Genomic DNA, 25,860 nt, shown 5'->3' on the forward strand with positions numbered 1-25,860 from the left:
TTCTTCTTCTTCTTCTTCTTCTTCTTCTTCTTCTTCTTCGGTTGTGAGGTCATCTGTTGTCATCATGGTTAAACAATTAGGAGCCAGAAATCAATGCCAATCTACTTCAAATCACCTAGAGGCCCACCAGGAAATCCTAGTTGAGATTCTGCTCACCTCTGACTTACAGAACAGAGTTTCACATGGTTTAATTAGGCATGCTTACTTAGATGGCAATCCTAGACTGGAGCAAGTCCCATTGAACGCTTAAGAGGACTTTGCTTCTGAGTGGGCAAAAAGATAGGATCGCAATGTTTGCAACTACCTAACAGAACCATATTAGAAAGACTTCAAAAACGACATTTTCAATAAACAGAGTGCTCATTCATGTTTTATAGAGCATTTTAATTCTAAGACATTTTGGTGCGGCATATTTTGGCTCATAAAAACTATTGGCATGTGTTTAAAGGCCAGCTACCAAAGCACTTTGCTAGCAGATCAATTATCTAAGGCGGCCAAAACACAAAGATCATTGGCTTTAAAAACAGCATGGTATGTGTTAACATTTCAGAAGCTAAAGACAGTAAGTGACAGACAATGGTATTTAAGTGCTAAATGCATAAAAATAAATCTTATGTACATAATTTATGAGAAACAAAATCATATAAAGATTTTCCATCGAAAATAAATATACATGTATATGGTAACATGGTCACTAAATAAATAAAGACTACTTTTGCAGTTAAGGCTACAAGTACTCAACAAATCAACAAGAAAATTAGCTGTACAAAGTGGCTGAGCTCTGCTAACCAAACATATGGGCACAAACATATTCAGGACTGACATGTCCCAGTCCAGTGTCCCACATTGTGCAATGAGTTGCTGCGAGTGGAGGAGAAAGGACAAGATCCCCTTGCACTCCAGCAGGGATGGGGGAACTCGCGGTCCTCTGGTGTTATTGGACTCCAACTCCCATCGGCCCCAGCCAGCAAGGGCAACAGTCAGGCATGGAAAGAGTCCAGCAACATCTGGAGGGACACAATCCTGTACTACATTTCATGGCATGAAGGGAACCGCTCTTTCCATTGAAATAGACAGGGACTTCTTGGCACGTGGCAGGATTCGTATTTGCACCGCTCCAATCTATAAAGGATGATTTGCTAGGAAGTTGGCAACTTCAGAAATAGAAACTGAAGTTGCAAAAGTGCAATCATGCTGGTTTAAACTGCTGGCTGTTGCCGAGGTAACAAAACCAGTACTTGGGTTTGGCGGCCCCTGCTACTGTAAAAGCATTTCAAAGACTTGTATAAGCCCTGATGCTGAGTAGTTTATACTTATTTTAACACTTCAATTTTTGTTTGCATACCTGGTTTGTAACCCATAACTGTGAATGCTTCAAGATTACTGCTACTGGTGCTTTAAAATAACACCTAGAAATCTTTAAAATAAATCAACCTGCGAAAACTGGAAATTCTGGGCTAGATTGTTAGGATTTGAGTATAAATGTATGTATAAAAGGAGAACATGCAAATCACTTACGGTGCCCTACTCAGCACAGATTTGCATCCGAGTTGGCTGAATTACAAACATTTGTATTTTCATTTCACCCCAATTTTAAACATTTCCACTGATACGTCTGCTTTGAAATATAAGAGTTTTGGTGGTATTTAAGTGTCCCCAATTCTCTGTTTACAGTTTTTTCCTTGGATACATTGCTTACACCAAGATGGCGCACCTGTAGGCCTCCAAAGGTTGCTGTCTTTGGCTACTGACTGTGCTGGCTTGTGGCTGAAGGGAACAGAAGTCCAACAGCATCCCAAGGGCCACAGATTAGCTACTCCTGAGCTACAAGTAAAGCACTGCACCCACCCACCCCTCACAACCCAGGCAGTTCTACTGAGACTTGCAGAATTTAGACTAGTTTTCTAGGTTGCTGTAAGTTTCACAGACATGAACAGCTAACAAATGCTTCAATCACTTTCCTCACTATGATAAAGCATGGGAAAGCAAAATAAAATCTATACATCTATAAAAATAGACTAGTTTTTATAAATTAGTTATAAGGAAAAAGATATGAACCTATAAATGCAGTAAAATATTTAACATGTATATAAAAGAGCCCAAGTTTCTTAGCTCAGTCAACAAACTTTTGCATGTACAAATCTCCACCAACTTCCCGTTCCACAGGTCAGAAAAAAGCCCTCTTTTCAGGTAGTAGTTATCAATAACAGAGGTCAGAATCAACCCTCTAATTTTGTATGTAAGAGTTTTTGTTCTCCATTGTTTTATCTGTTGGGGGCCTTTTCCTTTCTTTCCCTTTAGATTGTTTGAACTCAGGCCCACTGCAAACTTAACCATTTCCAGAAGAGATGCAGAGGCTTGGATCAGCTGTTTGCCTAAGCCAAGTACAGACTATTTAGGGTGCAGCCTGTGAAAGCTGCTGATCTAAATCAGTTAGCATTAGAGCTCATTATTTTGAAGGTGGGAAGAAAACACCCATATTTAACTCCACTGCATTATGAGAATACTGGCATGTGGGGAGCAGGTCTTTCAACAAAGGGCACATGACAGACAGTTCTCACCAGGGTCATGAGCCTGTGCTTGGGCTATACCTCTTGAGATGTGGAATGCACACAAATTAACTCTCTTCAATAACAAAAATTGGACTATATCCATTGTTAGTCCTCACAGTAGTCATTGAAACTGACAGGCATGACTAACTTCCACCCATGAATTTCAGTGGCTCCACTCTGAGTAGAACTTAGTTGGATTTTCTCCACCCAGAAAACAAGATGCCTGAGGGGAAAAGAGGTTTTAGCTTAGCCTTCCTCAAAACCTGCTTAATTTACATTTTACACACACGTCCCCTGCAACTGGGAGCACTCCAAAGCTGTACAGCCCAGACACGGGTTTATCACCACAGTGACAGCTAAGACACATTTCATTTTTCCTGGTCAACTGACATGTATGGCTTCTAAAAGGAGAATCAAGCTTGAATGGTGAATTCTTCCCCAAAGTTCCTAAATGACGTCAGGGATGCATGATTAGTTTAGCTTTCGACACAGCCACGTTTTCCTTTCCAATGCAGGTTCATTTGCCTAGAGGTTGACTGCTGCCATGTTTCCTTGAGAACCCGATGCAGCACAGAATGCAGGGGGAAGTTAAGAACTGCAGAACTCCACTCAAAATAGACATGGGGCAAGTTTCAGGTCGGGGATGAAATTGCACGAACAGCAGCAAGTGTCTCCCAAGAGGTCAGAGAATGGGCTTACTATTTACATGTATATTTCGAGTAAGGAGGATGCCTTGCTTCAACATTTCTTGGGCAGGTTGTCTTTAAAAGGCACAGGCGGTTTGCAGCTTGTTCTTGCACACAGCAAACGATGTCTCAGGAGTGTCTGGCTCTGCTTCTGGACTGAAGGTCCCAGACTCCCTGGCCTGGTTTTGCTCAACAGGGTTCCAAAGCACCTGAAGCTGCTGAATGGATGTGGCAACTCAAGAGTAATGGTTCTCAGGTTCTTCTCTACAGAACACTCTACGCCTAAATCCTTCATTACTCCTTTTCTGCCCCAGCCACAGGAATCTGTTTCTTTGGAGCAAAAAGAGGGCTGGGTTGTCTCTAAACACCACAGCAGTTTTTGGTGAGAGACGGCTTTTTTAATGATGTCCCAGTCAGGTTTGTCACAGACTTGTCCTCCTCTTTGTCACTCCTTTTTCGCACTTCTCTGAAAAATAATAGTTTGGTATGATTACTAGCAGACCTGACTACAACCCAAAACCTGCACATTCAACTGAGTTTGAGTCTGCTAGCTGCCTTTCACATGCCATGGATTCACTATCAGCCAGGATTTTCTCTTCCTCTCTCTCCCCTTGTTGTTTACTATCTAGCCTCATAAAAAGTTCTCCAACACTTGCACACTATTTTGTGACATTTTGGTTGGCCTAATACAAGGTACTGCTCTAACATGTAGTTGGGTTGCCTTTACTTTCTGCAGTCCTGTGAACGGCTTGCTATATTGGGTCTACTTGCTCTTGGTAATATAGGAAGCAGGCTTACACCAGGTCAGACTATTAATCCATCTAGCCTGGCAATGTTTGCTCCAGGGATAGGGAAGCCCTTTACCCCTGACCACTGGCCATGTCCACCAACATCTGGAGGAACCACAAATGCCCCATTCATGTTCCCCATTCATTCCCTGTTCAGCTCTCACGGTCTCAGAGAGAAATGAGCCTCTCTCAATACCTGCTACCTGAGATACTTTCAGCAAGAGAACTCAAAAGATTGAATCTGGGACATTAAATGCACAATGGCCCTTGCCACAGATCTATGGTCCTTCACCATGTAAAAGTAGAGAAATTAAAATGCAATGTTATAATCTACATGCTCAAGAGGCTGTGGCAGAGGTGACCAATGTTGTGCCTCACAGATCTTGCTGGTACAGTGGTACCTCGGGTTAAGTACTTAATTCGTTCTGGAGGTCCGTTCTTAACCTGAAACTGCTCTTAACCTGAAGCACCACTTTAGCTAATGGGGTCTCCTGCTGCCGCCGTGCCGCCGGAGCACAATTTCTGTTCTCATCCTGAAGCAAAGTTCTTAACCTGAAGCACTATTTCTGGGTTAGCAGAGTCTGTAACTTGAAGCGTATGTAACCTGAAGCATATGTAACCCAAGGTACCACTGTATTCCAATTCTAATCATGGCTGACATTGGCCATGCTGACGGGAGCCGATGGGAGTTGGTCCAACAATACCTGGAGGAGTCCTCCTCGGCTTCCCCTGGAAACATTATTGGAGCAAGCAAATGATTTTCTTCAGTCTGGAAGCAGTCAGGAAAGATCACCACTAAAGCACCTCTAGAGTTTTGGAGTATGTTTGTTCATGGTCCGCAACCACTCTCAAATATAACCCCCAGAAAACAGGTTTCCCACTCTAGGATGAACAAAATGGTTAAAATCTCCATTTTGTCATAAAGAGGAGAACATTTCAGGTCTCGGATAATTTAGTAGTCTGAAAATTAGAACTAAGAGGTCTGTTTTCCATCAACTGTTTGGGTTATATAATTGCTCTGTACTTGCTCCCTGGAAATCTCTAATGCACTGCGCTATTTAAAGGGTAGCGCCTGAAAATTCCTGGAAATGAATCATACCACAAGGCAACAATTAACTTTGAATTGATACTTCCAGATAAGTGGATTGTTACACCTCTGCTGCACCTGTTGCCATTGGAAGATAAGGGTTTTTCGCTGTGCTCCGAATGAACAAGCAGCTTTGCCTCTTTCCAGGAATCCCATACTTATTTTTATTAATTCAAGAAGGGCTTTTGAAAACAAAACAGCTTGCCATAAAATGTAGAAAAATGATTCCAGATATCCCCTAATTTTTTCGTATGAAAGGCCATATATTTCAAGCAGCATAGGGACAAATAATTTATGTTTGGGTACTGAAACAAACAGCATTTGTTACCATTTGGAAGACAATTATTAAGAGGCTTAGGGTACAGTGTGTTCCTTTGCTTAAGGTTTCAAAAGCCCTTTGAGGCTGCTTCCTAAGTTACAAAGTTGCTGCACAGAAAGCAATTCCACACAGGAATGCATGAGAAAACAGTGTATCGCTCAGCACATGAAACAAGAGCACACAGGTATTTCGCACTTGACGTCCTCCTGGGAAGCAGCTCTCCGGGAGACGCCATCGCATGCAATGCAAGGTTCATGTTCATTTTACACAGAAAGAACATCTGTGCAGATTTTTATGTTTTTAAGACGTGAAATGCCATTTAGCAGATCTGACTCCCCTCGCCCAAAAAGAGAAACAGTGCAAATGGGGTTAAGAAAAGAGTAATTCATATCTTTCAACCTACCGAGCAAGATGAAGTACGGCCTCCACAATATTAGATCCATCTTTAGCACTTGTTTCACAGAACAGTGCACTGTAGGTCTAGGTGGAAAAACAAAAGCAGAAGAGGCTTATGCACATATGCATGGAAGTTTTCCTTCCAACAAATTCATTAAAAGGCATCAGAACACCGGGGAAGAAGAGGAGGTTAAGGGGTGATATGATAGCCATGTTCAAATATATAAAAGGATGTCACATATAGAGGAGGGAGAAAGGTTGTTTTCTGCTGCTCCAGAGAAGCGGACACGGAGCAATGGATCCAAACTACAAGAAAGAGGATTCCACCTAAACATTAGGAAGAACTTCCTGACAGTAAGAGCTGTTCGACAGTGGAATTTGCTGCCAAGGAGTGTGGTGGAGTCTCCTTCTTTGGAGGTCTTTAAGCAGAGGCTTGACAACCATATGTCAGGAGTGCTCTGATGGTGTTTCCTGCTTGGCAGGGGGTTGGACTCGATGGCCCTTGTGGTCTCTTCCAACTCTACGATTCTATGATTCTATGAAGCTAAACTACAGGAGCTGCACAGTTGTTTCTGCGTGCTTTGAGGTACCTATCTGAATAAAGGCTGCCAAAACATCAGCCAGCGACAAACCATAAATTCTCAGCAAGTTTCAAACTAAGCACTTATTAAGTATCATCCAATACCAATGTTTTTAAGTGAATTACAATCTCAGTTCTTTATGACTTGACTCTCATAAATCCAAGATCTGACACTATCATTTTAATACATTCATCCAATCCTCCACTTCCTACTGCCAAGTCTTTCTTGATTGTGAGCGATGGGTTCTGTAGTTCTTACCATGGCCAGCTTCTCTCCATAGTTTATCGGCACACATTTCTGTCCTTGCTCAGCAAGCACCTGGCGAAGATCGGCTTTGTTTCCTACCATCATGATTGGAATGTTTTCATGAGTTGCATCCTGCAAGAACACAGTTTGTTTTTGGTTTTAGGGGTTGCTGGAGCTTGAGACACTAAGCTCCAATTAAACATTTAAGCTTCTGCTGTCAAAAAGTACAAGGTCAAATTTCAATGGACGTCCGTTAGATTATACAGGCACATTTATCAAGCTATACTGAATATGGTAACCACACTGAAACGGAATTATCTGATTATAACATTTAAAAACAAAGGGAGTTTCCATTTTAAAAAACAGAAAAGAACATCCCACCTTGAACCCTCCGTGTCAATGTTTTATTTAGCCTTTAGTAATGAAAGCAAGTGCTTGCCCTAGATTGGTCAAGTCAATACATGAATTGGCTGTTTATCCACGGAAGCGAAAGACATTTCCTGTGACTCACAGTGGCTCAGAGCAATGCTTGCAGTTACCTGTGTACCAAATCCCTCTTACAACCTAAACCAGTGGTGAGGAACCATGCCCACTTGTCCCACTTCTGATGTCAGGTGTGATTTGAGGTGGGAGCAGGTGTGGCCACAGCTGTGAAGGAACTGGTGGCACTGACAGGGATCCCCACTAGGGTCAGTTGAGCATGTTTGCTTTCTCCATTTAGGAGAAGCAGTTTGAATCCCAATCACTTGCTCTACAATGGAGCTTTTCCCCCCTCTGCAGACATCTACGGAGGAGAAAATGTTGCATCTGGAGAAAGTAGTTGGAATCATAGCTACTTCTTCCAGACTTCAAAGGGGCTCCCTGAAATTGCCAATCAGCTTATTGGCTGTTACAGTGACCTCCTTTGAATTTGGCCAGTCTCACAAATAAATACAGCACTCCAGAATAAGCTCACTGGATTTAAGTGGGAATCTTATGTACACTGAGTTGGAAGCATACTCCATAGGTTCCACATGGCCAAAATCCTTACCGCAATCATATCCACCCATTCTCGTACATTCAGGAAACTCTTCTCACAGGTAACGTCATATAGAAGAAGTACCCCATCTGCTCTTCTGAAGTACGATTTAGCAATACTTCGGAACCTTTTAAGAGAAAGGTACATTTAAAACCACACTAGGTTTTACCACACTAATAACAACTCTTCTGTTGCTATTTTTTCCAGACTGATCTGTACACAAGTTCAATGAACTCAGTAGACCAGACCCAGAGACCTGAATCCATTTGTCGTGCAGGCAGGAGAAATATTGGCTCTCAGGAGGAAGTGCAATATGTGGCCAAGTCTTCTAAGATAAGAACCTGCCTCCAAGGAAACAGAAAGCAAAGCATCCCAGTGTCTGGACCCCTGAATGCTGATGAGTAGCAAGAATTCAGTTTGGATACTATTAGCATCACCATTACTGACCTAGTGCAAGATGTACAAACTTTTGTGCTAACTTTTAAACTTAAGGAAGAATGATGTGAAATTATTTAGGTACGCAGTGACAGCAGCAAGAATTTTGATGGCCCAGAAATGGAAACAGGAAGAAATGCCGACGAGGGAAGAATGGAGAATGAAACTGATGGAATATGCAGAAATGGACAAATTAACGGGAAAAATTCGGAACCAACGCGATCAGAGATTCACCGAGGACTGGAATAAATTTGCAGAGTATATCAAAAATGTATGTGAGGAGCAATTAACGCTTGTGGGCTTTCAAGAAGCTCTGTGAAAATGATTGATAGAAATGTTGCTTAAAAGATATGATAAGATTAAGATTGTTAAAGCGCAATATAAATTGAAGAAATGTGAGTAATAGTGATAATATGGGAAATTGTCAGATAGGCTGAGGGAAGTCTAAAAGATGTATATGTTAGAAGTGGATGTTAAACATAGATGGAATGTATATTGGAAATTGAATAAAAATTAATTATTAAAAAAAATAAAAAAAATAAACTTAAGGAAGGTGGCACCTCATTTTTTTAAAAAATGCAGATTGTATTAGGCATTAAAAGTAATGGCACGATTCAAACATTGTTGATGGGGAGCCCAGGACCAGACTGGACTTCAAAGGCTAACATGCCAGAATTATCCTTAAATCGTACAGATAAAAAACCTGAATGGGAAATATATGTGCCCATTTATATTGTTCTATAGTTAAGGCTATACTGAAAGCTTCCTGAGTTGGTGCAGAGATGCATCCTGTCTAAAGATGACTTAGTTATTAATATACCTCCACAGAGTCGTATGTGTGATTAATTTGGGGGTTTCTTTCCCTCCCTGAAACATGCCACCACTCATGTTTTATGTATAAATGTATTGCATTGGATGAATATCCTGCGTTGTACGAAATAGTTTTAATATAATGGAAAAGGAAAATTGATGAAAACCACGGTATGTTGCCTCAAGGCATTCAACATCCAAGGCTGAAGGATTTCAATATAAATGTACTATGATGCACTAGGAAGCCTTTCTGTACATAACCTTCGAGAAATATGGTAGGAATGGCAAAAAAAGGAAAAAGGAAATTTGCAAAAAATATAATGAATTATACTGATCTTATTGGTTTCCCACCCCCAGATCCTCATAGTAATACACAAGTGGGAAAATGTTTATAGAAAAGTTGCAATCTCCCTGACCATACTGCTAAATTAATAACAATCCCAATTCATTACAGCTTACCTACTAATGCTGCACAGCAGCAAACTCAATTCACTTTTATGCAAGTACAGGTCAAGACTGAGGCTTGCATTTTCACAGATTTGAGCTTAATTATTGCTTCTCCCTTTGAAATTTGGTATGAGATCTAACCCCAAGGTACAAGCCCAGGTCATACTAACCTCTCTTGTCCTGCCGTGTCCCACAGCTGCAGCACTGTAGGCTCCCCATCAACAATGAGCCTCTTCATTTGAAAGTCAACACCTTAAAAAAAATACAGAATCTATTATATCCTTTAACAGAGTAGAAGTAAACGAAGGCAGAGGAATAACTTAGTGCAGCTTTCCCCAACCTCCAAATATTGCTGGACTTGGCGCAGGTATGACACCATTTCCATATATTGATGGTACTTATATTTAATAGAACTTTTAAGAGAAAGAAACATACAAAAAGCCACTGGCATTTTTAGATTGCATAGATCAGGCATGTCCAACTCCCAACAGACTGCGATCTACTCACAGTATAAAAAGACTGCAGTGATCTACCCATTATTTATTTGTTTGTTTGTTTGTTTTGCTCCAAAGATTGACCAGGGGCACCCCACGATCAACCAGTAGGCTGCGATCGACCAGTTGGACATGCCTAGCATAGATTAAAAACTGCATCACTGATGCAATTACAAGTGAATAATAGTAAGGTGGTTTTAGCAACGTCAATGTTAAGTGCCCCGCCCAGACACTTGCTGGTTGACAGGAATGCTGTTTTCCAACAGTGACTCAAATGAGATTCTCCATTAACAGACCGTAAGTGCATTTGATCATTGCACATTTTATCATCTTTACAAAATCCACATGCACAGAATACAGATAACAGAGTAAAAATGCACACCACTTGCAGCAGTTAAAGAAGGACTGGAGTACAGTGGGAACTCTGGTTAAGAACTTAATTCGTTCTGGAGGTCTGTTCTTAACCTGAAACTGTTTTTAACCTGAGGTACCACTTTAGCTAATGGGGACTCCTGCTGCCACACCGCCACCGCCCAATTTCTGTTCTCATCCTGAAGCAAAGTTCTTAACCCGAGGTACTAATTCTGGGTTATCGGAGTCTCTAACCAAGTGTCTGTAACCTGAAGCGTCTGTTAGCCGAGGTACCATATTTACCATATAAATGGTGCCTTTTGCCTTCACAATACAATTAGCCCACAGGGCTGAGAGTGCAGAAGCCTTTATTCATGCAGAAGATCCCACACAATACTTGGCTAATGGCAAGTTACTGGGAGCTTCATTCCCCATTCTAACCATGGTTTCTTCAAGTTTTTGTTGCCTCCTGGATGGCTGCCATTCTCCTCCTCTATCTCTGCTGTAGGACAAAGGGTCCAAACTGTGCCTCTTCCTGTCACAATACTGGCAGCCAGGTCAAATTAGACACCCTCACTGTATTATAGCAGGTGAAATAAAGATAAAAAAATTGTCCAGTAGCACCTTATAGACCAACTAAGTTTGTTCTGGTATAAGCTTTTGTGTGCATGCACAATTCTTCAGCTATACATAGCAGGCAGCTGTGTACATCAGAAATAGGCAAACTCGGCCCTCCAGATGTTTTGGGACTACAACTCCCATCATCCCTAGCTAATAGGACCAGTGGTCAGGGATGATGGGAGTTGTAGTCCCAAAACATCTGGAGGGCCGAGTTTGCCTATGCCTGGTGTACATTGTGCAGGAGAGCCTGATTCTTATTCCCTAACATATGTAGCAGGCAGTTACGTTGTACCTTGTTTTTTCTTAACTAACTGCAGGGACAGGGAGCCCAATTTTCACTATAAAGGCAGCATGTCAGGAAGAGAAATTATTTACTGAGTCGAACCCCCTGCCAGTGATTAGAACGGAGGTTGCCATTCTAAGATAGGGAGCCGCCTGCTACATATTACACACATATCTACTGTGTCCATTGGGAGCAGAACACACCCACTGCTGCTTATATTTTAAACCTAGGGTTTTGGCTCAAGCCTCCTTCAAAAGTGATACAATATCACTCCAATCTGTTGTGACCAGGCTGCTGACACCCCAGAAGGGGAAAGTCCGACGAACATACCTAGAGTTGCGCTGGTGTTCCCTCGAAATTCGTTTTTGCAAAGCCTCATAAGGAAGCTAGATTTCCCAACGGCTGCGTCCCCAGCAAGAACTATCTTGTAAGCTTTCTCTGAGCTTGGGTATCTGGAGCTGAAGTCTGGAGAGTCCGACTAAGGGTAAACAAACAGACGGAAGATTGACATTCATGAAGTGTACAAACCGCCTCTCGTCTACAGTCAACAATCTCATTCCTACGGCAGCTTGCATCCTCAATAGACAGAAGCACATGTCTATTCCAAACCATCCAATGGCGTGTCAGACTTGTCTTTCTTAAACAGCTGCCCTTCATGTCACCTGGCAAATGTCTTTAGAAACCGAGCGTGAGTTTTTAAATTTCGTGAGGTAGCAGCGTGACAGGAAGGAAACCTGCCATTTAAAGGAATACTAGTCAAATATTACACCGATCAAGCCCTTAGATATGTCTAAAGCTGAAAGGGGAGTCCTCGGGCTAAAAATTTCTCCACCCCAGGTGGAAAGTATCTGTTGGATCCTGGTCAATACAGCTTTCAGGTGAAACCTGTGGAGACATACCTGTGGAGACATGACAGGGAGACATTTCCTTATTGAAGCTCCAGAGCTGCTTCGACTGACTGGGTGGGTGGGCTTCCAGTCCAAGACGGTGCCGACGTCATCAGGACTATAGACCTCTTCATCTCGGATATCTGGGACCTGCAGAGACCAGCAAGTGTTACCAGCTTCCACAATGACCTCAAATTAGCCTTAGGAAGGACAGAAGTGGATCAAAGCATACAGCAGTGTCTCTTTTTTTGGAAATAACTTCACACTGCATTTTCAACAAAGACAGGATATAAACATTGCAGCATTTTGAAACCAGTGGAGCAAGCCGCACCAGGGGAAGCATAGCAAAATTTCAGGCAGGGGGTGGTGTGTGAGAGAGGGTTTCCCCCAAAATACGTACAATGGAAGTAGCAATAATTAAAAGTCACACTATTTCAATCATTTTGAAAATCCAAATGAAACCATTAGGGGAGCCAGGTTCTAAGGGGTCATGGAATTTTTGTCGGCTAAAAGGGGGCAAGGGTTAAAAAAAAGACTGAGAAACACTGACACAGAGGTAAAATATTAGCAGAGCAGGGAAGGCTATTTTCTCCCTGCCCTCTGATGTCCAGGGCTTGCAACTTATGCTTGGCCTTTTCTGCTTAAAATAAGAATAATAATAATAATAATAATAATAATAATAATAATAATAATTGTTATTGTTATTATTATTTATACCCCACCCTTCCTGGCCAGAGCCGGGCTCAGGGCAGCTAACACCAATAAAATTACAATAAAACAAAATAGGGGGGAAACAAACAAACAAAAACCAGTTTGTTAAAATACTTGTTAAAATACAATTAAAATGCAGCCTCATTTTAATAGCAGCCCATAGATCAAAACCATAAGGGGAGGGAAACATAAGGGTCAGACTGATTCCAAACCAAAGGCCAGGCAGAACAGCTCTGTCTTGCAGGCCCTGCGGAAAGATGTCAAGTCCCGCAGGGCCCTAGTCTCTTGTGACAGAGCATTCCACCAAGTCGGGGCCAGTACTGCAAAGTACTGGTCAAACAACCATACTCAATGAATGGAGATGAGGGGAGGGCAAGAGACACAGAGCCAAGGAGCTACATGATCTATGGGATGGGTTACAGTACAGCCCCCTTCCCTTTCCATATGGTGTATCCTTCAAACATATGAAGGCGGCTTGCATAATACCTAAGAAGTGGCTTCCACAATCTTGATTTTTGGAGGCTTGCGAATGACCATAGATGGTTATCATTCTCTCTGACATGCAGGCCTTGAGTAGATCACTGCCATATCAAACATGCTGTCCTTTGTGGATTAGCATACATTTCATTCATGAATTTCATTTTATTTTAATCAGGTCTCTACAAAAACCATTCTGTGTGCTCACAAATCAGACGTGTGTGAGCAAACATTCCACAAAATAAACCTCACAGCCACCTTATACATATGGATTCCCCCCCCCCTTTTGGTCTGTGCATACACAGTAATAACTCAGACCCAGTACTTTATTTCTTACTTATATGAAACTGTTGGGTTCGCTCAATAGATAGCAAGTAGTAATTTTGTCTCTTTCTAAAATGCAGCTAAGTCTGGAGCTTACATCTGTATCAGAAGCGTCACCCGTAAAGCTTTCACGCAGCCCCTGTGGCCTCTGAGAAATCCTTTGGTGTTTAGAGTCCACTTCTGAATCATAATCATTTGAATCTCTCAAGGTAGACAAGCCACTGTCAAAGCAGCTTTCGGGCAGGCTGTCAACCTCGCAGTTTGTCCTCTGCATAGGGTCACAAAGGGCCAGGGAATCGTAGTCTTCATCCATATAGGACGAATGGTATGACCTGAATGGAGAAACAACATTCCATAACGTTGGCTGACAAAGTTCCTTATCTACAGCCAGATAATACTGGTGTGCCCAAGAGCCACAAGACACACACTGCATGCCATTTTTCTGCCTTTCCGGAACAGCCCAACTGCAAGTCCTGCTTCCATTTCCCGCACTAATCCTACTCACACACACACACACATGATCACTCAAGGTGGGCCACTGTTTTGAGTTCTCACTCTACTACCTTGGAGTCTCTGCTGCCACCACCCTCTCATTTTCCTTTCCTCATCACCTCTTAGCTCAACTCTAATGCACATGGTTAATCGTCTCCTAATTTTGAATCACAGAATTGTAGAGTTGGAAGATCGTTTCCAAATTCCCTGAGATACACTTTGCTAAGGAAACATTAAAGAAAGCATAATGGTAAACCACTGGAGGACTGATTAATGTTTTGGCTTTCTGCAGCTATGAAAGAGTTATTCCAGTTCTTCACTGAACAGGGAACAATGCACGTTCAAGAAAAGAAGGTTTCAAGGACCTTGCTCTGAAGTTCAATGAACATTTACTGTCCTTGAAGCTACCGCATGATATTCTAGAAACGCTTGCAGTGCCAACACCAAGTTTGCAAAATTATTCATCCAGGGAGAAATGCCGAGAACAGTTAGTGTATGAGAAGTGCTAACTTTACTCTGGATGGAATCCAAACGGGTTGATCCTAATAGTCAGCTGGCAGAAGCATGTCCCTTGTTGCTTCCTGATCATTAACTCCACTAGAGAGCAGCATGGCGTAAGGCAGCCAATCAATGCGTCTGGATCTACCAGCAACTTTAATCACTTAAAACAGAAGATTAGGGATGTGAGTCTGTGCTCTTTACATGTCTCAGAAAGGCATTAAGCATTCCCAGTCCTCCTAGATTTAAATAGGGCAAGTTCCAATGAACAGTGGCTTCCCCCATCACACACAAACACAGAATTGATACAGAGGGAAGACGCTTAGCTCTAACTTTTTTCCAACTGTGATGCTTTGCTGGCATTGCAGGCCTCGAAACACAGTAGCTTAGAACCAAGTCTCATCAATTTCGGCGAAAAGTATTTTCAGAAAGTGCATGTGTTTAAAGGATCACTGCCTGAAAGGTCTCCTTTAAATTGCTAAGATCTGGGAAAAATAAAGTAACACCTCTATCAGTTCTACCTGTCATATCGTGGATTTTGGGGAGACTGGCCGCCGCTGCATTTGGGACTGCTTCTGGCGAGAGTATTCCCTGGAGAAGTGTTTGTCAGACGCTGAAAAACATAGGTAAAGAAAGCTTTTCAGAACACCTGGCTTTTAACATACAGTGGTACCTTAGTTTAAGAACAGCTTAGTTTATGAACAACTTGGATTAACGCTGCAAAGTAGGTGTTTTGGTTTGTAAACTTTGCCTTGGAATATGAACATGTTTCGCTTCCTGTTGAGTGTGTTCCATTTGTAAATTGAGTCCCCAGCTGCTGTGAGGAAGCACGCCTTGGTTTAAGAAGGCTTTGGTTTAAGAACAGACTTCTGGAACGGATTAAGTTTGTAAACCAAGGTACCACTGTATTCTTTAGCTAACAAATGGTAGTCCTCATTCTGGACATTTATTTTTTTTGTTATTTTGGAATGTTCAAAGCCAAAGAGTGGTATTCAACATTGGGCAGGTAGGGCAACAATCTCCCCCACCCCCGAAAATGATTTTGAGGCTGCACAGAGGGCTGTGGGGTGAAGAGAAGAAGATAACGTCCTGCTTTGCAAGCAGAAGTCTGGTTGACTTTGACACAGACAGCACTAGATAATACGCAAAGCAAGAGCTACACTAGCTGAACAGCATTCAGCCCCTTTTCTGTGGTCCAATCAGGGGCAAAATAGTGTAAATGAAGGATTTCCATGTGAGGGTTTTTTGTTTGTTTGTTGCCCACCTGTTTTTCCTTATGTGACTGAAACATAATTTAACCTATATAGAGAAAAGTTCCAGTAAATTAGCTTTGCAGAGGAGAAGAACATATACTCTCTGGTGGCAACCATAACCCCTAATTTACCAGGGAGTAAGCTTCATTAGGGACGCAGATGGCGCTGTAGGTTAAACCACAGAGACTAGGACTTGCCGATCAGAAGGTCAGCGGTTCGAATCCCCGCGACGGGGTTAGCTCCCATTGCTCAGTCCCTGCTCCTGCCAACCTAGCAGTTCGAAAGCACGTCAAAGTGCAAGTAGATAAATAGGTACCACTCCAGCGGGAAGGTAAATGGCGTTTCCGTGCACTGCTCTGGTTCGCGAGAAGTGGCTTAGTCATGCTGGCCAGCTGACCCGGAAGCTGTACGCTGGCTCCCTCGGCCAATAAAGTGAGATGAGCGCTGCAACCCCAGAGTCGGCCACGACTGGACCTAATGGACAGGGGTCCTTTTACCTTTACCTAAGCTTCATTTAACTTGATGGGACTTGCTTTTGAGTAAAAGTGCACAAGATCATGCTGTGAGTTACTTTGGCATCAAACCAGAATGACTACATTATTTCCATCACTATCTTACGGCTTATATTGGTATAACCAAGAGCAAATATTTATATTACTGCACAATTATTTAAACATATTGCTTATGCAAGGTTGCTGCCTACCAGCGATCTGTTGTACATGCTCCAGCTATTCTCTAATGCGCTTCTTAAGCCATCGTTGCTGTCGTGAAGTTTCCTGTTGGCTGACCTAAAAAACAAGCCAGGACAAACAAAATTATTCACATTCAGAAGGTATCAGAATTAGATTGTAGAGTTTCAATCATCTGGCATTTTGAAAGCCAACAGATAGCAGGGCGTTTAATAAGGTGACCTTGACTTTTGTGATAGTGGCACAATGGATCAGTATAAATCAAAGACAGCATAAGGAATCACATTAATGCCATTTAGACCCTTAAAGTAACCCTAAAGTAGGGGAGGAGATTCTCATCTATCACGTGATAGATGTTCCCTGAATGGTCCTACAATGGGGGTGGGGTTGACTGTTCTGTTATTTTTCTGGGTCTAGCTTGTTCTTTTTAACTTTGCAAGTTCCTTTGGCAGGTGATGCAGCATCTGATATAAAGGCATTAACCTGTCAGCAATTCGCTAAATTCAAAGCCAAAGCTGATTTCGAGTTGAAAGCAAATAGGCATAATTAAGATACTGCAGGTCTGAGAGACCCCATAAATGTAAAAAAAACCCAAACCACTAACTAACTAACTAATTCAATGATTTCTTGATATGTGAACAAACAGCCTTCAAAGAATGCAGTCCAAAGGGTTAAACGTCTGGCCATAATATTTAATATATCAAATGGGGGGGGCAGAAATGCAGGTTAGGGAACCAGCAAAACTTTTCATTACAGCCAAGTACATCTGCTTTTCTCTCATTTTATTATAGGTGCCCAAGTTTTAAGTATAAAAGTCCATAAATAAAAAGTGATTTATTGGCAGCTTACTGTAAAATGTCTATCTGCCTCTCCAGACTATCTCTGTCTTCCGTGTATTCTCTGATCATTTCTAGTTCTCTACAAAACAAAAATTTGCACAATTAGTTTTCTTTACTGACCAGAGTATACACAGGGAACTAAATAACCAATTTTCTACAAGTATGACTACTGAAGACTCTTACCTTTCTGAACTCAAGCTCTGATCTGCAAGATCGCTTTTCAAAGTATCTAACTCGCTCTGAAGGAAAGCGATATTTGTCTGTGCTTCCATAAGATCTTTCTTAAGTTTCTGGTTTTCCTGAAAATAAACCAGGGAAAAACAATATTACTGATTAAAAATCACTTGTTACATATGTAATGCATGTTCAAAAATACCTAAGAATAAAATATTCACTGCTACTAACTACGAAATGATAATATGAAAATGCTTGATGTGCAAACTCATAGCCCATTTAAAGTGAATAAATGCCTCAAGGCCAGTCTACATGTTACAGTCCTACATGGAGACTCCATCACAAACATCTGTAGAGAAGACATACCATATAACGCCACTAAGACATGAAAATGTCTTCGGTCACTGCTGTAAGTTCCCATGTCTGCTAATGGTGATGGCAGCATGGAAATTTCATGAAATGAAAAGTAAACACAACATGTACTTTCCAATTAGGTTTCCAATATGAAGAGGTGACTACACGGAAGTTATTCTAGCCGGCCCCAGATCAGTTAATATTAACCCAACCTCACCTAAAGAGCTTGAGGCGACATTTGTTAAGAAACTGGGTCCACAGAACAGAACTGGTCAGAAATATTTTCAGTGAGAAAGAAATGAGAAAGTTATTCTTACTTTGAAAAGCCAGAGTCCTGTAACACCTATACATTCTCCATTGCTAATGTGTGAAAATGACACCCAAGTATGATATACGCCGCTTAAACAGTATAATTTCTTCTCCCTCTGAAATGCCAGTCATCCTCCTTTACAACCTCAACAATTTTCAAGAAAATGCTATCGCCCAAGCTACTTAAATATGATGGGTGGTAAAGATACCGATCATATCGAAACGCGACAGGCGCAATGATCACCCCGAGTAGGAAAATTATAATGCAGCTCATACCAAGGTCAGATCATGTATCCTGTTCTTTAATGCCACCAAATCTTCTTTGTGATGAATGTTTTTAGATTGCTCTTCAAGCTGAAACAGTAAAGACAGTGTGATTGATGTAGCAAAATAACTTTGATGGACACATTAGAATGCATGAAGAGCAGTAGAAAGGGATCAAGCAGTACAGTGGGGGGGGGGGTAAAAAAACAAAAAGAGACAAACTACAAAGCATTTCAGTACAGCCTTGAAAATAAGACAAAAACGACAATCACAAAAACAGTTCCTTGCCAGCTTGCCTGCTCTTAGCAACTTTATCCCATTTGTGGAACATGGGAAGATGCCTTCTACTGAGTCAAACCACTGGCCTGCCTACCTCTTTAGTGTCTACACAGACTGGCAGCTGTTCCCCAAAGTTTCAGGACAGGGGACATTCCCAGAACTACCTGGAGATACTGGGGAATGAACCTGGAATCCTCTGCATGCGAAACTGATACTCTGCCTCTGAGTATTGGTGTGCCAATAACCTACAAAGGCAAGGAACTGACTGCTTTTCCATTTATGAAAGGAAGTTCTCCCCATCTGGTGAGCTAAAGAGGATTCACACCCATCACAAGCAATAGGTGGTTGGCTATTTAAAGTCTGCTTTAGTAACTGTGAACATTAATAATTTTATGTATTTATTTGGATACAACATTATTTGGATACTGTTGGATAAAACAGTAATTCTCAAACAGTTCTACACACACACACACACACACACACACACACAGGGTGCCACAGATGCAGTCTTGAGTGAAGTGAAACCCTTACTGAGACCTGACATCATCGTTTATGAAAGCACTCTGAAAGCAACTGGTTCCTTCCTTTCTCAGAAAGCATGGCTTTGCAGCCCTTCTTCTCCTTCAACTCACAGACTTCAATCTTACAAACAACCTTCCAGCAAGATGAAGGCCCAGGCTCATCCTCTGAAGTGTGATATGCCCTTAATTACTTCAAAGATAGCAGCAAACGTATCAGAGGATCGAGTCCCAACAAATTTGTCACAAACGCCAGACCACCGCAAAAGTCAGCGCAACTTACCATTTTAAGTTTTTTTATCGTCACTTGGAGCTCATCCACTTCAGCCTCGTATTGGCGCTTGAGGTCATTCAGAGCCTCTTCTGTTTTCCGCTTCTCCTACAGGCATGATATATTTGTTAAATTACAAATGGCAGGCTTAAGCAATGTACTTTTACACCATCACGTGTCTGGGAGGCATCTCTTCCCATTACAGTGCAACAAAAATATTTTGGGCTACCCTTAATGTTTCTACACGTGGCTATGCATGTGTGAGAGTTGGGCATATGCTTATGGAAACATGTTTGTGCAACCCACAATATGAAAAGAAGTGCAGGGAAATCCCAGGGCACCGACAAGCAAGCACACAAAATACAAGGTGACTGTGTCATAAGTCAGCCCTGGATCAGTAATAACTGTGTACATGGTTACCATTAAAATTTATAGTTCGGTACTAACCCACAAAGTAAATATCACCGAAGGAGTGCATTTACATTTGGGGTGTCATACTTCTTAAAATTGCGAGCAGCACTGAATGAAGGACAGAGTAAAGAATGATAAGTGAAATAAGTCATCACCAGGCCAGCCCTGCTATTTCTATCTAGGTGGTAAATTGACTGATACTTGGCAAGATGCTTATCAACTCAGACATTCCATTGTGTGTGTGCGCGCTTAGGGAAATACTGATACATTTATAAGGTGGGTTCAAAGTCCATGGTAAGGCCAGTGCTCAGAGATCTGTGGGATCAGCTGTGAATTACCAGCTGCGGTTTGGACTTCACAAAGAACATGTGGTCAGGTGTGCAGCCCTCCATTCCATCGCTGCACACATACAAGCTCTTAAGGCAGGCCTGCACAACTTGCGATGTCTTCTACACTACACACGTCACAAGAGAAAGGTAGTCTGCTACTCAGGTAGTGGGCCCTAACTAGATGCTTAACAAGCCCCCCATGTGAAGTTCCAGGAAGACAGCAAAAAGAGGAGGTTTATCAACACCTAGGTATGCATGACCAGTAGGGTCAATTGCCTAAGCAAGTCACAACTTGGGCCAGCTTGCCTTAGGCTTGGGGTAGAGAACCTGTGGCCCACCATATGTCGCTGGACTTCAACACCCCTCATCCCTGACTACTGGTCATGCAGATGGGAACTGGAGTCCAGCATTAACTGAAGAGCCCAATGTTCATCACCTGCGCCTTAGGTGCAACTGAGAAAGCCCTCTCAATTGTGGACACAACCTTTGACAACTCAGAGGCTCCTTCAATGAGTAACTAAGCAATCGAAAGGGGTGGGAGGAAGAGTCGCTTGCATGCAGTTTAAAGAACCTGTGCTCTGTTGAATGTGCAGTCTGGAGGTACCGTATTTTTCGCTCTATAAGATGCACTTTTCCCCTCCTAAAATGTAAGGGGAAATGTGTGTGTGTCTTATGGAGCGAATGCAGGCTGCGCAGCTATCCCAGAAGCCAGAACAGCAAGAGGGATCGCTGCTTTCGCTGCGCAGCGATCCCTCTTGCTGTTCTGGCTTCTGGGATAGCCACATGAAGCCTCCTCAGGGCAACGGGAGGAACGTTCCACCTGCCTGAAGAGGCTTTGCATTGCTTTCACAGAAGCCAGAACAGCAAGAGGGATCACTGCACAGCGAAAGCAGCGATCCCTCTTGCTGTTCTGGCTTCTGGGATTCAGAATATTTTTTTTCTTGTTTTCCTCCTCCAAAAACTAGGCGCGTCTTATGGTCTGGTGCATCTTATAGAGCGAAAAATATGGTACTTAGGAATGAAACACAGAAATGCAGCAGCTTAAAACTTCTATATTACTACTAGTCAGAAAACAACTAGTTCTAATTCTTCTATTACGGCCAGTTTTAGAGCCACCACGTTCAAGGGCTCTGTATGCTGACTGCTGCCACACAGCAGGCAAGTTGCTTGCCCATCATTTGGATCAGGCAATTTCTCAAAAAAGTCACACACAAAAAAGCAGAGCTAAAAGAAAACCCCTGGTATAGATACAACCAGTAGTTAAAAATGTACATTTAAGAAAAGAAAAAGTTCCAATTAAAATGCACATCGGCCTCTATCTGGCCTAAAAAAGGTTTCTCACAGGCACTGAAAACAGCACCATCCCAGCCGCCCTTTCCGTATTAATGCTCCCCACCCAAAAACTGAGGTGGAGAAAGCTCTGACCTTCATACCTTTCACATCCATGGCAATTGGGAGGAGAAAGAATGCAGAGAAAGGTTTCATGTATGAAGCCTCAGGCACAGAAGCCAGAATCTCTTCACTAATTTTCTTAAGCAGGGAAGCCAGTTCTAAAAGAAATATTAGGGCTATAAACATCAACTATTCACCTCCTTCTTGATTTTATGCTCTGCAGCCTGTATTCTCTGGTCCATCTCCTCTTCTAGTTCACCAAGCTGCATTGCTGCTTTATCTTGTGCTCTAAAATGTAAGCATTCACACAAGGCCATCTTTGAGAAACTTCAAAGAAAATTGAGAATACATGGTTTGTTCCATCCCTAACCTGAATCGGTGGCTCAAGATGTTCCAGGTCAGGCATCTGGGGAAAGGCGAACAAAGACCTTGGTCTCATCTGCAAAGCAGCATCATTCCACTTTAAATAATAACAGCTCCCCCCAATGAATTCTGGGGACTGTAGTTTGTAAAGAGTGCTTGAAGTATGAGATCCCTATGATCAGGCATGGGCAAACTTGGCCCTCCAGATGTTTTGGGACTACAACTCCCATCATCCCTATCTAACAGGACCAGTGGTCAGGGATGATGGGAATTGAAGTCCCAAAACATCTGGCGGGCCGAGTTTGCCTATGCCTGCCTATGGTAGTAACAGAGCGACAATCTACAGAATAGTTCATCAAACAGTCCCTCTTCCCGGGAAACTCTGGGAATCGCAGTACTTGGGGAGGAACAGAAGGTTTCCTAACAACTCCCAGCACCTCTTACGAATTGCAGTTCTCAGGCAGGAAGCCGTGGCTGTTTAAAGTGGTATGATACTGCTTTAAATGTATAGTGCAGATCGGCAACTCCCAATTAAAGTCACCTGATTCTCATTACTGACATTAAAAGCAACCAAATTCTCTTAGCATGGTACATGCTACATGGATATCCCAAGAATTGTAACTGCTTAGGGCATCCAATTACCAAGGCTGTGACTGCAAACGATGTGCAGAATTGTATGTGAACTGGTTTTCCACACACCATTCTGAACATCTTCTCATGGCAGCACAAAGAAGGCAGCTTCATTTTCCGCTTCTCTTTCTGCTGCCAACTTCCTATGATGTGTTACCACAAAAAGGTAGACCAGCTGGGACCTAAAACTGTTGCTTCTCATGGATATAAGCCATCAGCAACAAAAGCTTCAAACACATTTCACCAGTCCTATCGGCCTGGATGTCATACTGCTTGAACAGTCTATAACTGATAACTACAGTGGTGCCTCGCAAGACGAAAAGAATCCGTTCCGTGAGTCTCTTCGTCTAGCGGTTTTTTCGTCTTGCGAAGCAAGCCCATTAGCGGATTAGCGGATTAGCACTATTAGCGGTTTAGCAGCTATTAGCGGCTATTAAAGGCTTAAGGGATTAGTGGATTAGCTGCTAAAAGGCTATGAGCAGCTTAGTGCCTTAGAAAAAGGGGGTGGGGAGCGGAAAAAAAAACCCCAGGAATCGCAAGACATTTTTGTCTTGCAAAGCAAGCCCATAGAGAAATTCGTCCTGCGAAGCACCTCCAAAACGGAAAACCCTTTCGTCTAGCGGGTTTTCCGTCTTGCGAGGCATTCGTCTTGCGGGGCACCACTGTATTTCCTTTTTACATATGTGTGTTCAAAGGTATAACTTTAAAGTAAAACAGACTTCTGAGAGGACATTTTTTTTAAAGTTACAATCCTGATTCCATAAGGAAGGAATTTTGGTTGTGTCCAGCCACATTATACTCACTGAAATGAATGAACTTAAGTTGGTTGTGTCCATTAATTCCAGTGGGTCTACTCTGAGGATATAACCCCATGATGGCAAGGAAAAAACATAGCATGAAAAATGATGATATTAGGCTAATAGTTCTGCCTTTGGATCTTATGCATTTCATTCAGCTTCTCAGAGACTCCAGGACAACCAATGCTAATTTTGACTTCTCACACCCACCAGCCTCACCCAACTCACAGTGAAATTTTGGCAGTTGAATGCTGCCATTAACATTATCATGTGACTTTAAACAACACCATGTACTGCAGACAAAAATGGTAATTGTTTCACTGTGAAGTACAAAACATTTGACTCTTACCTTTTTACAGCTATGGCTAGGTTTTCCATCTCTGCACTCTGAAGCTTGATCTCTCGAATAAAGTTCTTAATAACATGCTCATAAGGTTGAATTAATCGTGGTTCCACAATATTGATGTTCTGATACAGAACACTGACCTGTTCTTGCCTGGAAGAGGGAAAAATTACTAATTAAAGCATATGAAGATTTTCTCACAAATAATCAGTTTATATCTCATGCAGAGATGGCTGTTGAAATGGCAAAGGAAAAAGCACTCCTATTCAGTTTTCGCGGCTTAGGCTTTTGTACCTTACAAGATTGTTAGCATTTTGTACCTTACAAAATTGTTAGCATTTCTTTGGTTAATGGCATCAACTCAAAAGAGATTTGGATATCTTCAAAACAATATTTCAAAATGTTTTGGAAACAGTGTAATTGCACAATAATTAATGCTTTTACTGTGGGGACAGAGGCAACTTCTGTACAACTTTCTGGGGGTCACATGCCAGTGGGAGGGTGAGGTCAGAAGCAAAAGTAGGTGGAGCAACAAATGTAATTCTTTGCCTTTGTACCGTAGGCTAGTTTCTACTCAGATGCATCTCTATCTTCCATCCAGACAAGCAAGAGGTATAATGGGAGTTCAAAGGCAAATTGTAGCCAGACAAACACTCTTTGGGGTGCACAGCAGGGCCAGTGAGTGGTGTGGCCTAGGGAGAGTTTGGAGGGCCAAACAGAAAGGCCTGGAGGGCCACATCTGGCTCCCGAGGCCCAAGGTTCCTCACCACTGGCTTATGTAAACTTGGTAGAAAATGGTTTGCTCCGTGTAAATGCCAACTATGATACTGGTTTTGTGCCCAGGCATGTGCTGGGATAGCTTAGTTCAGGGGTCAGCAAGGTTAACTCGCCTGGGCCGGTTCACTCCAGCAGAGATCCCTCCGTAGGCTGGATCATGTGCGCGCGCAATTGCCGGCATCTGCACATGCACAGGTGCGATTTCCGGCACTGCGGAAGTGAGTTCCTGCGCCACGCTGTGCCAATTTAGCACAGTGGGTGGGAACTCACCAAGTGGGCGGCTCAGTTCGGGGGCGGCTTGTGGGCCAGTTAAATGACCCCTGTGGGCCGCTTGTGGCCCATGGGCCTTAGGTTGCTGACCCCTCAGTTAGTTGGTAGAGCAGAAGACTCTTAATCTCAGGGTCATGGGTTTGAGCCCCACATTGGGCAAAATTCCTGCGCTGCAGGGGGCAGACTAGATGAAACTCGTGGACCCTTCCAACTCTAGAATTCTCCAATTCTCTGTTGATGGCTCCACCTCCTAGGCATCCATGCGTGGGACCAGATACCTGCCTTTATGAAGCCTTGGGGTGAGCAGCTGCTTGCTCATAGCCTTCCATGCAAGTGGGTCTCCTGATCACATGGGTGGCCTCCTTGTGTAGAAGACCACACACCCAACAGCTGCTCCAGCACAGGCTTTGCCAGTTCAGATGTGTGCCCCAATGCAAGGGCGCCTGGGGAGGGCCAGGGCCAAAGGGGCGAGCTCTGCTCCCCAATAATTGTGTGAAGAAAATATATAGTGCAAGTTTTTAGATGCAAGATAAACTTTAGAGAAGTGGACAGAAACCAGCAAGCACACGCCCATGCACGGTTAGTAAGAAAGGCAGCACGATAAAAGCTTTTCTAGGATGCTGTGACAAAAATTAACTTAACTCAACCGATAACCTACCATTGGAGGCCACTGGCGTTCCTGTTGGGATAATTAAAGATAGTCAATATATATGATCTAGGAACTGCAACCAAAATACTCATTGGAATTGGTGGTGGATGAATCAGGGCAAACTGACGTGGTTCTGGAGGCCAACTTTCATGGCAAAACTTAATAATAATAATAATAATAATAATAATAATAATAATAATAATAATACCGCGCACCTTCTGGCTGGGTTTCCCCAGCCACTCTGGGTAGCTTCCAACAAAATATTAAAATACAAGAGTCTGCTAAACATTAAAAGCTTCCCTAAACAGGGCTGCCTTCAGATGTCTTCTAAAAGTCTGGTAGTCGTTTTTTCTCTTTGACATCTGGTGGGAGGGCGTTCCATAGGGCGGGTGCCCAATTTTATTTTTACAGAAAGGTAAGCAAATTTTTCAGTGCACCTTCCGTAA

At 42.6% G+C, this 25,860-nt stretch overlaps 1 protein-coding gene across 2 annotated transcripts in view; it reads right to left on the reverse strand.

Moving 5' to 3' along the window:
• Positions 1-363: 363 nt before the first annotated feature.
• The window catches only part of RASEF (RAS and EF-hand domain containing), a 37,444-nt gene continuing 11,947 nt past the window's right edge, over positions 364-25,860 (reverse strand). The window contains exons 2-18 of one of the 2 annotated variants that reach the window (XM_083403431.1): positions 25,424-25,444; positions 23,725-23,871; positions 21,783-21,873; positions 19,466-19,561; positions 18,398-18,475; positions 17,468-17,583; positions 17,295-17,363; positions 16,460-16,544; positions 15,025-15,116; positions 13,611-13,845; positions 12,014-12,151; positions 11,445-11,592; positions 9,536-9,617; positions 7,686-7,800; positions 6,668-6,787; positions 5,836-5,912; positions 364-3,704 (exon numbers count right to left, since the gene is read on the reverse strand). In XM_083403431.1, the coding sequence (XP_083259557.1) occupies positions 3,599-3,704; positions 5,836-5,912; positions 6,668-6,787; positions 7,686-7,800; positions 9,536-9,617; positions 11,445-11,592; positions 12,014-12,151; positions 13,611-13,845; positions 15,025-15,116; positions 16,460-16,544; positions 17,295-17,363; positions 17,468-17,583; positions 18,398-18,475; positions 19,466-19,561; positions 21,783-21,873; positions 23,725-23,871; positions 25,424-25,444 (1,816 nt within the window). In that variant the 3' untranslated portion in view covers positions 364-3,598. The remainder of the gene's footprint in view (positions 3,705-5,835; positions 5,913-6,667; positions 6,788-7,685; positions 7,801-9,535; positions 9,618-11,444; positions 11,593-12,013; positions 12,152-13,610; positions 13,846-15,024; positions 15,117-16,459; positions 16,545-17,294; positions 17,364-17,467; positions 17,584-18,397; positions 18,476-19,465; positions 19,562-21,782; positions 21,874-23,724; positions 23,872-25,423; positions 25,445-25,860) is intronic. The other variant, XM_083403432.1, reaches the window with a different exon arrangement.

The sequence above is a fragment of the Podarcis tiliguerta genome, assembly GCF_965153285.1.
Source record: "Podarcis tiliguerta genome assembly, chromosome: 11".
Lineage (NCBI taxonomy): Eukaryota > Metazoa > Chordata > Lepidosauria > Squamata > Lacertidae > Podarcis > Podarcis tiliguerta.